At 37.9% G+C, this 11,821-nt stretch overlaps 1 protein-coding gene across 1 annotated transcript in view; it reads right to left on the bottom strand.

Moving 5' to 3' along the window:
• Positions 1–926: 926 nt before the first annotated feature.
• Positions 927–11,821, bottom strand: part of cfap58 (cilia and flagella associated protein 58) — a 103,418-nt gene continuing 92,523 nt past the window's right edge. Inside the window, exon 18 of the mRNA XM_089132048.1 lies at positions 927–1,219. Coding sequence (XP_088988174.1) covers positions 1,078–1,219 — 142 coding nt within the window. The 3' untranslated portion in view covers positions 927–1,077. The remainder of the gene's footprint in view (positions 1,220–11,821) is intronic.

The following is an 11,821-nucleotide window of genomic DNA, read 5'->3' as shown; positions in this document are numbered from 1 at the left end:
ATCCCCAACTGTAGACCTACGGAGACCCTAAAGGGATATGGTGATGAAAAATATATGATAAATAGAAGGTAAAATATTTCAATGCTTAAGCTTGCAAAGCCTTTGCATTATTCGCTTGCAAACAACTAACAAATAACTGGAAAGTTGGTTATGTGGGTGAAAGCAAAGTTTCTCAGGGGAAATGCAAAACATTTGCGAGGGAATACAAATGCATTGATATTTTTTTTTTTTTCCAATTTCATATGTATCACCGTGTCCCTTTAGGGGCTCCGTAGTATACCCAATATTATGTACTATGTGTTTTTATACCTATTAGAGAACATCCTATCATTTGCTTAGCAACATGCTAATGATATACTAATGAAACAAACAAACAAAAATAGTTCTAAAATTATATATATATATATATGCAATTAAATGTCTGTTTGCCCAATATGTGTGTGCTTGGTGTATTTTTATGCATAACACATCATTAGCTTACCAACATGCAAATCTGTGCACATTATGTGAGGAAGTGAAAAATGCTATTTATATGATGCAAAGAGCTGAATGTTCCAAATCAGTTATTGAGGTTTCATTTCAGATGCTGCTCATGTAGGAAGTTGACAGCAAGTGAGCTCACTAGGTTTTGGAATAGAACCGACATGGTTTTATGTCAGAAATGGCTTAGAAGCAATTACAGTGTATTGGCTCAGAGAACCACCAGAATAAAATGCATTGCACATTCTCACAAATCCACAAAAATCCCACATTAAAAACAAAAAAAAAACAAAATGTTGAAGGTGGTGACAAGTACATAGTGTCATTTTATACAGCAGCCAACAGCACTCTAGAAAACAAGAGTGCACTACATCTGAGAGCGACAGAGGACTAGAGAGGCAAATAGAGATTGTGCGCGAGTGTTTAGTGCAGGATGAAACAGAAACTTTTCAGTGAAAATAACTGACTTTATTTATTCCAGAAGGCAAAATGACTTTAGTGCATTGGTGACTGCCAGAGCTGAATAAATACAAGAATATACGGTCTATCAGGAGGCGATGATGGGTGAAGAGGGTCCTCGGAGGAGTGTGGTGGGCATCAGGATTGCTGTTCCAGGGCTTGAAGTGTCATCCTGTTGTGCTGCTTAAAACTGAAGCCCCCTCCAGCGAATCTGGGGCCGTCCGGACGCTGAGGCTGAATCGCAGGCTGTCCTGTCGCTGAGAGATTTCGCTCCTTCTCCCTGTAGAGATGACAGAGAGCAAAACACACGGTTAGGGGACATACAGGAAGTGTTCTTGAGTACTGTCGGAATTAGTCCATTCACACATGCATTAGATTTTGTAGCTACTTTGTGTGTTCGTTTTATCAGCGCCTAGCTCATAGGGTCACATTTTAAAGGGGTGATGAACTGAGAAATCAAATTTTCCTTGAGCTTTTGACATCTAAGAGGTCATCATATAAGTTTCAGAACTGAAAACGTACTTGTTAGTCCAATAAAAGCTTTTATTGACACCAGGCTCAGCAAACGATTCGTTTTTCAAAGTGGGGAACTATGACGTCAAAGAGGATAATAACAAGATTCACGCCTACTTCAACATGGCTGGTTTAGCCCCGCCCACCGATTCGCACATTACACGCATAGCTAAATAACATAGATACCTACCTCGTGATGACAAACTGGATCAATCTACCGAGCCATACAAAATATTGTGCAGTGCTGGTTGTGGAAGAAGACAGTCGCTGCATGCTTCCTCTGGATTCCAATAGGACTGCATGGATAAACTTTATTTCTAATGACGTTCCAGCTGATGAGGTAAAACATTGTCCGTCTGTTCACTTCATTTCACTGAGGATTGTTTTGTAAACTAGACTGGATTTGCAGACCGATTAAGAGTAAATAACAGTGCTGTGCCGTCTATATTGGATATGACAGGAATGGTGCAACACATGGACTCTGGGTCGAACATGTATGGGCGAATCATTCCGGTTGCCATTTTACAACATTGGACGTTTTTATAACAAGTTCCCCCAAGTGAATCGACAGGTGAGTCGAAACTCATTATAATATGCAAAACTGTTATCCACTCACAGCAGTGGGCGTTTACTTCCAAGTCTTCAGTGCGAGACGCCCATAAAAACCGAGCGTTTTTCAGCTAGGCTCAAAACTAGGGTACAAAAAAGCCTATTACTTATTTATTTTGATGTTTTTGAATGCAAAAATCAAGCAAACATCATAAGTTGACCTTATATAACAATATAATAAAATTTAAAAAGCCAGTTCATGACCCCTTTAACACTGCTACAGTATCTTGAATAATGTATTTTGAAATGTAATTTAGAAAAATGATCTAGCCGAATGATTGTTTCTGTGAATTGCTTTAGATAAAACTATCTCCTAATTAACAGCTGGCTAGTTTTATTTTTCATATTTTTAAATCTGAACATAATATTTCTGCTCATTTTAAGTTTTTTTAAATGTTCACCAAAGCTGCATTTATTTGATCAAATATACAGTAAGCAGTAATATTGTAAAATATCATTATAATTTAAAATATAATTTATTCCTGTGATGCAAAGCTGAATTTTCAGCATTTTTACTCCAGTACTCCAGTCAAATATTTTAATATTTTGCTTAATATTTTGTGGATTCTTTGATGACCAGACACTTCAAAAGACGATTATCTATTTGAAATTGTATAAAATTATGAAATTATAAATGACTTTACAGTCATGTTTGATCAATTCAATGCATTCTTGCTGAATAAAAGTAATAATTCCTGAAGTAAATCTAAAAGTCAAAATAAAATAAAAAACAGCTAATTTAATTAAATAATAAATAAAAACAGGAAAAAAGACAAAATTGCCTTAAAAATCCCCCAAACATATGCATTTTACGTTTATACAGTCCTTCAATGTTCGTTTTAAATCATGAATAAACCAAACAAAAGAAGTGAGCCGTGGAACAAGCATCTTGAGTGTAACAGGCCTTTAAAGAAGCGTCTGCAACATTAATGTCTTAATTATGGATAACAAGTGACAAGTTGTTAAAACATGTCTTGAGACCTTGAGACGTTCCACTCTGTCTAACAGCAGTTAAACGCAAGAAAGCATCCTGAGTGTACGACCCCTTAAAGTGCCGAAAGATGCACGGCTGGTTATATTATAATCCCGCAGGCGAACATCCGCCTGGTGAGGTGAAGTAGCACACATCTAAACAAATCACAAATATATCAAGCGATGTATTTTGGTACACTCTCTGTCCTTTACACCTACACACAAAAGATCCACACACTCTTTCCATTTCCCAGAAGAAAACATCTGTTACTTTCCAGCTCCCTTTCAACTGTGCTCCAGTGATCATGGGTCTCTCAAAACACTATTATTCCAGAACCTCTCAAACACACACACACACACACTGCTCACTTTGTTTGTCCGATACCAAATGCCATCAATTAATATTCACTGACTGTGTAATGCAATTTCACAGCGGGCCGATGAAGAAATTTGCCGACAAGCTTTAAACACAAGCAAACACACAGCTCGTACAACATTAAGTACACAAAAATGTTGTGAGTAAGATGAATTATGTTGATACTTGGATGTGGCTCTCGACATCTGTGAACGAGCTTTGACTGAAACTCTTTGTGCTTGACAAGTACACTCTCAGAAAAAAAGGTACAAAAGCAAAAAAAGGTCACTGGGGCTGTACCTTTTCAAAAGGTATGCATATTGGTACCTTAGTGGTACATATTAGCACCTAAAATGTACATATTAGCACCTAAAACAGACATTAGCTCTTGAAATGTACACAATAACACTTCAAATTTACATTTTAGCACCTAAAATGTACATATTAGGATCTAAAATGTACATATTAGCTCCTGAAATATACACATTAACACTTCAAATGTACATATTAGGACCTAAAATGTACATATTAGCTCCTGAAATGTACACATTAACACTTAAAATGTACATATTAGCACCTAAAACATACGTATTACTAATAGCACCTAAAATGCACATATTAACACCTAAAATGTATTAACACCTAAAATATTAACACTTAAAATGTACATTTTAACACCTAAAATGTACATTAGGACCAAAAATTGACATATTAGCTCCTGAAATGTACATATTAACACCTAAATTGTACATATTAACACATATTAACATTTAAAATGTACATATTAGCCCCTGAAATGTACATATTAGCAATTAATAAGTACATATTAGCACCTAAAAATACGTATTAGCACCTAAAATGTCATTTTTAGCACCTAAAATGGACAAAAGGTTACCTTTTGAAAAGGTACAGCCCCAGTGACGGGTTTTATACTTTTTTTTCTGAGAGTGTAGTGTCATTGTCATCTGGAACAAACGGCTTCTGACGATCCGAGGATTGACGTGATATTAACAACCCAGATCCTCGACCAGTAGAAGGGAAAGGATTTGCTCTGTGAAGTCATTATGAGTTAGGAAATCACAGGTTTTATTCCTTTTACCTGGAATGAATTGCCATACATAAAACTAAACGGTGTCTAATAGCAGTTAGCTGTTTTTTCTCCTGCTTTTATCAACGGCCTTCATCTTTTACATCACAAGCACACTTGTTGACAGACGCTCGATGTAACAGGTCTTCCTCGGGTGTCACAGCTGCACACTGACTCAACAGTATTTCCAGCTCTGAATGCGGCGCACTTGAACTCGTTGCTGATATCAGAGAGTCACAGCTGTGCAGCAGGTTAACCGTACGTGTCCACTGTTGCGGAGTCGAGCGTGCCTTTCCAATGCATTCTCTATTGGAGCTGACTCGCGCAGGGGATTATGGGATAGACAGCGGGGAAAGGGGTGAGGACGTTAAAAAGTCGAGAAATGCTGGTGGGTGTCAGCCAATTGCTGAGATGAAGGCTGTGAATTCTGTCATAAGCATTTCAAAAAATCTGGGGCTATAGTAATCCGGATAGATCGAGTTTTCATTTCAAAGCGTTTTCCTTCCACACCAGCATTTTCAAGTGTTTCCCAAAAGTTTCTCATCTACATTGAAACGTCGGAAAACGCTAAATTCACCTTACAGCGTATGCGTAAACCCCAAGCGGCAACCTTCCGGTCTCTCTCTTGAAACCAACACGAAAGTGACTTTTCGTCGACTGACCGCTAAAGACAGGCTCCAAAGAGAGTCAATAGATCCACCATGTTTAAATGCCCAACTTTACAGCAGAAAAAAAATATGTTTACTGCTTGGTGCAAAAAGTGGCGACTTGGACTCGACCCTCTATGGTCTCGGTCTCGACTCGGACTCGAGTAAGCTGGTCTCGACTACAACACTGAGGTTCGGTTTTTTAGTATCACTTTTTTAAGTTTCTGTTTGTTAACATTAAAAAATACTTCTAAAGCATGTATTAATCATGGTTAATATTGATCTCAGCACTTACTAAAGATCTTGTAATGTTTTTGAAAGGGAAATTTGTGTATGAAGAAAATCTAATATGCTGATTTACTGAACAATTATGCTGCATAATATTCTGGTAAGGCTTCCTTTTACGGTCCAGTTACCCATGTAAACACTATGTACTTATTTTAGTAACTACGGTAATAACTAGTAATAACCATGAACCTACCCCTGTTCCATGTACTTACCTTATGTCAGTACTTTCTAGGTAAGTACACTGTAAATACCCTGTAAGTACTGTAGTGTAAAAGGAAGCGTTACCAATATTTTTGTGTAAACTGTCACTTTTTTCAGGATTTTTTATTAACAGAAAGTTCCAGAGAACAGCATTTATTTTTAAATGGAAATATTTCGTAACACTATAAATAACTAATCTTTGATCAATTTAATGCATCCTTAATGAATAATAATAATAATAAAACTGTATTATTTTATTATTTATCAAGATCACAATTTTGCAAAGAACCACTTACTAATTACTATAAGGTATAGTGTGACACTGTCACATGATTATTTGTTGATGTTTTTGAATGCAAAAACCAAGCGAACGTCATAAGTTGACCTCAGTCGAAAATATAATAAAATTTAAAAAGCCGGTTCATGACCCCTTTAACGCTGCTACAGTATCTTGAAAAATGTATTTTGAAATGTAATTTTGAACAATTATCAAGTTTTAGTTTTCTAATTGTAACCCAGATAGCAGTAAAATAACACGACTCTTTGAACTGAAACAATTGATGTTCCTTACTTCTGATCACATTGGCCTATATTCTACATTGTTGCTAGGTGTAACATATCAGTTACGTGGTGCGATACACGCTAAACACAAAGATAAGCTAATACATTTTTTTTTTTAAATCTAAAGATTTTCAATGAATAAGCACATACAGTATAAACCCATATTTATGTGAACATCAAGTGTGGTAAATTGGTCAACAGCATAGAAGAAATTGAAAAGGACTGACACAAACAGGCAATAATTTTGCCTGTTTTGAACAAAACACTGCTTTGAATGATTATGGCCCAATTTAACACCTGTTTATTTGTTTATCTGGGAAAAATAAGGTTTGCAGTGTTCCTGCTCTCCCATGGACTCTAATTATACGATGGTCCTCCATCACGTTAAACTCATCTATTGTTTATGAAACACATGATTCATTAATTGCCGCAAATAAATCAATCAGCATGTTTAGCAGAGCTGTAATAACAGCCAATGAAAGTTTAAAAATCAGGGAATTAGGAATCAGGGCATGACCATATTATATGGAATTATGCTGAAAGCAGTTACATTACGCGCAGAGTTTATTCAATACGTCCCCATGCCGGCAGGAATAATAAAGGGGAAGATATGATTATTTGCCTGTCTTTCAAATCAGTCAGCTCACTCCATCTGGCTGATTATACGTCCCCTCTACCACAGTAATTCAATTATGATCTATAGTTCCACGTAGGCAGGCGGAAAGAGAGAAACAGAGAATAAAGTAAAGAGAAGGAGGGAGGGAAGAATGGCTGCTCGAGAGATTATAAATCAATAACAGATGGTGATTTGTGTGTGGTAGGAATGTGAAGGTTTTAAATCTCAAGGAGTACAGCAGTGAATATTCCCCTCAGACTTTTTGCAGTTCTATTCAACAGCACAATGACATTTGCCACCAAACACTAGGGGTGGGAATCTCTAGGCACCTCACGATTCGATTACGATTCAGAGGGCAGCATTCGATGCTAAAGCGATTAGCGATTATCTGAATTTTGTGTGTGTGTGTGTGTGACTATAAATACTTTGCTTTAAAAGTACAAAGTAATGACTCATAAAGAATTAACGTGCAATATTTGAAGAGCTCTTTTCCAAAACGCGATGTACTATAGTCACACACAGACATCAAGATTTTGCATATGTATCACAACAATGGTGACAATAAAAAGCTTCATGCTGCAATGCATGATGGGTAGCTTTCGAAGTACAAAACATCCTTGATTCCCAAGCTTTTTTGTTTTGGTTGTCACCATTGTTGAGACGCATATGCAAAATCTTGATGTCTGTGTGTGACTACGTGATATATTTGCTCAAAACATTGTGTACACATGCTTTTTATTCACCTTCAAATAAGTGATAATGGTACTGGTCCAAATAACACAGTTCCACAAGATAGGTGGTTATAAATGGAAGATATAAAGACTTTTTTCCCAAGGAAAATAAAAAGAACGTTTAAATTCCATTTTGGGGATCAAAGATGAGTTTTAAGGGATGAAATGAAAATAAAAAAATAAAATAAAAAATGCATTAACAACTGCTAACCTATAAGACCTTTAGTGTTACCAAATAGTTAATACAATAGCAATCAGTCTCAAGGTACCACCACACAATTCCATTCAGTGCGGGTAGTAGCAAAGGAATTATAGCATATTTAATCACAATCCTGTGTGTTTTTCTAATAACACCGTTGACCTTGCTGAGTCCGTTGCCATCATGAAATTCTACAAGCCTACTTGCAAAACTCATAACAAAGAAGCAACCACTCCAATCAAGGACATGTCCTATACAGCTGTATGAGGTCAGAATAAGACCTCTCATACCGGAGAGCAATTACATGGCTCTCCACGTAGCAGAGGGCTTCAATCCAGCAGACATCGCAACGTGCGCCTACTTCAGGAGAGACGGTTTTGTATAGGCTATGGTTTTTCCACCTCCAGAGGTCTACAACCTTCACACAATCCAACGCTGGTGGCAGTTCAATGTAGTATTGAGAGTGTTCATGTTTTGCATGGATCGAATCATTTTCTGGCATTTCAATCCAATTTATTTTTCCTTCGCAACTAATTTCATGTCTTTGTGTGTGTCGATGTAAGCAAATCTCCCTTTAAAAATAAAATGTTTGAAACTGATCCCACTTTAAATGAACTTCACAGCGACGGCAAACAGATCTCTAAAGTCCAGGCAAACAGCCAAACAAATGATTCCTCTTTGAACATCATTGGGAACGTTTCCATCTGCTATCAACTGAATACTAATGCAATCAATGTCAATGTCAGATAGACATTGAAAGTTGCCGTCTGTGGAAGGCAATTTCTCCACAGTGCTCAACAGAGGATCATTTGCATTATGTTTTGGCACAAGACTTAACTGGAGGTTGTTCTAGACAAACATCTCACCATCTTTCACTTAATCTCACTCAGCTTCTTTTTTTTTTTTTTTTTTTTTACATATCTCCCATGAGACCACGATCTTTATTGTAATGGCTTAAAAGTATCTACAGCCACATCCATGACTCAGCGAATAGCTAGAGCAGGGTTTAAGTAAACTACTCCTTAACCACAAGACTTGGCTAAATACCAAGGTTCCTTCCCTAATTAAAGTGCAAGATGCTGCTTTTCAATCCAGAGACAGTATAGAGACCGTATGGTTAGATACAGTATGACTCGCATTAATGTCATAAGAGGACAAATTCCCCCAGCTGAGCCGGGTTCCTCTCAAGGTTTTTCCGCCCATTACCTAAACGGATGACATTCGCCACAGTCACTGGAGGCTTTAAGACATTAAGGCATGGTTTTCTGCTTTCAAACTACATATATTCTGAAAATGTGCTATACAAATACACATAAATTGACCTGACCTTAATGCTAGTACAAAAAAAAAAAAACTAAAACAAAACAATAAAGATGCAATCTTGCCACCCCAAATGATTATAAAACTTTCAGGAAATCTACACATACAGAATGTTCATTCCTACGGAATGGCTTCATGACTTTTATTACTTTTATTCATGAAAAAGTCCAGTACAAGATTAAGATATGCCATGTAGAGAGAATACAAAAAAGGTCACCGTCAAGGCTGGTTAGTACAGTATATTCAATAGCCAGCAAATTGTAGTTGTTGTTACTTAAAGGATTAGTTCATTTTTTTTTTTTTAAACCATGTCATCCAGGTTGTCCATGTCTTTCTTTCTTCAGTCAAAAAGAAATGAACGTTTTTGATAAAAACATTACAGGATTTTTCTCCATATAATGGACTTCAATGGACCCCAACCGTTTCAAGGTCCAAATGAGAGTTTCAGTGCAGCTTCAAAGGGCTTTAAACGACACCAGACAATGAAAAAGGGTCTTATCTAGCGAAACGATCGGTTATTTCAAAAATAAATAAAAAAGAATGTTATGCACGTTCGTGACTCTCCTGTTCGAACTCATTCATCAAAAGGAACAAATCTTTTTTCGAGAACGAAATGACTCAAAAAAAAAAGATTCGTTCATTTTGATGAACGAGATGTTTTCATCAAAAACATTAATTTCTTTTCGACTGAAGAAAGAAAGAAATGGACATCTTAGATGACATGGGAGTGAGTAAATTATCATCAAAAGTTTTTTTAAAAGTGAACTAAATCCTTTAAAGGGTTAGTTCACCCAAAAATGAAAATTAAGTCATTATTTACTCACCCCCATGCTGTACCAACCCCGTAAGACCTTCGTTCATCTTCGGAACACAAATAAAGATATTTTTGATTGAATCTGAGGGCTGGATGACTCTTCCATAGACAGCCTGAGGGACTGGGGGATAAGATGACGTACTGCTTGTAAACAGAACGTTTTGCGCCTCCGGCTATATCAGTACGTCATCTTATACGGTGGGGGGCGGTAAAACTCCTAAGCGGTGAGCAGCCGGTAACAAAAAGTAGTCGAAGAAGAACGGTCTCGTCTCAGTTCTCGTGCATGCGCCCATAAGGAAGTAATGGAAAGTCGAATAAAGTCGTTATTTACGTTTTTTTTCGCACAAAAAGTAGTCTCGTCGCTTGATAAAGTTATAGTTGAGCCACTGTAGGCACATGGAATATTTAAACCTTTTCTTTTAATGACTTTCTGGGCCGTCAAGAGGCAGTCCCTCAGGCTGTCTATGGAAGAGTCATCCAGCCCTCAGATTCAATCAAAAATATCTTTATTTGTGTTCCGAAGATGAACGAAGGTCTTACGGGGTTGGTACAGCATGGGGGTGAGTAATTAATGACTTAATTTTCATTTTTGGGTGAACTAACCCTTTAACTTCAGCATTATTGCCTAGAGATTGTCCACCTACCTATTAAAGAATGGCTTCATTGACACTTCAATTCAAAAAGCGGGCATTCCAGGGTTCTTAGGATGCTTAGAACACATCAATGTTATCTGGCAACAAATTTAGTCAGCTAAAAAGGAGAGGAAGGAGCCCCATGTGACATTATTGATTTAGCTAATGCAAATAATCTAGTGCCACATTAGCTTCTTTGGGCTGCATTTGATTTTTAATGTACCAATGTCAATAACAATTTTAGTGAAAACCTATTTTTGGAGATTTGCAATTTAGTTTCTCAACTCCAAAATTTAGCACTGCATGGCAATGTTTAGAGGTTGGAATAATGGCAGGATGCACCATTTTTCCACTGTATTTTACCATGGCAATGGAAGTAATCATTAGGGCATCAAGATGGGTAGTAGGTGTCACAGTCTGCGTCTCCTGCACTACACTTCCCAGGATCCTCTTGTCTCCTTTCCGGAACTCACTCCCTCATCAGCCACCTGTTCCTCGTCTTGTTTCATCATTTTCACCTGTTTGCACCTCATTATGTTTGATTCCTCTGTGTATTTAGTTCCTCCTCATTCAGTCAGTCATTGTCGGTCGATGTTAGTGTTACTACGTGTTTGGAGTATTTCCTGCCTGTTCCTTGTACCTGTTTGCTATTGTGAGTTTAAGTAAAGTTATTGAATTGGCGCTCCTGCCTCTTCGGTCTTATTCCTCAGCCTGCACTCCTACACTACCCCGTGACAGTAGGAGGAGAGCGCTTGGCTTGTCCACCAATCAGAGCATACATGGATGACATGACAACCATGACCACAACAGTAGCCTACACTAATCGATTATTGCTGGGATAAGCTGGAAGTGTAAATAAGTTCATACATCAGGAAATGGTTGGGAGTTCCACGCTGCCTCAGCAGCGTGGGACTTTAGAGTAAAGGAATATTGCAGCTGCCAGTCTCTGCTTTAACCGAGGAGTTTAAGTGTGCCAAGGTCAGGCTGGAAATGACCTTAGTAGAGTCTCGCGACAAATGTGTAAGGGAGGCAGCCCCCGTGTTAAAAACTGGTAGAAAGTGGTCTCCAAAGAAATCTGTAGTAGAGGCAAAGGCCCTTCAAATTGGGGATATCGTGGGACAAGTACAGCATGGAAGAGCGGTTTTTGGGCTTAGTTTAGCTCCTCCTAAATGGCACAAGGCAGGCCCAGCTTAAAGGAGGAAGCTGGTAGTCACGAGGTGCGAAAGCGGGAGGAGAGGTTGAGGTGTATAAAGGCCAAGCAGGGAGAGTGGATGAGATGGGAGAGTGAAACAAAGCAAGATGGGCTGGAAAGACCTTTGGTCAATGGAAGAGAGTAG

The sequence above is a fragment of the Pimephales promelas genome, chromosome 6, assembly GCF_988280905.1.
Source record: "Pimephales promelas chromosome 6, fPimPro1.hap1.1, whole genome shotgun sequence".
NCBI classification, from domain to species: domain Eukaryota; kingdom Metazoa; phylum Chordata; class Actinopteri; order Cypriniformes; family Leuciscidae; genus Pimephales; species Pimephales promelas.
This window is presented reverse-complemented; position numbering and strand designations above follow the sequence as displayed.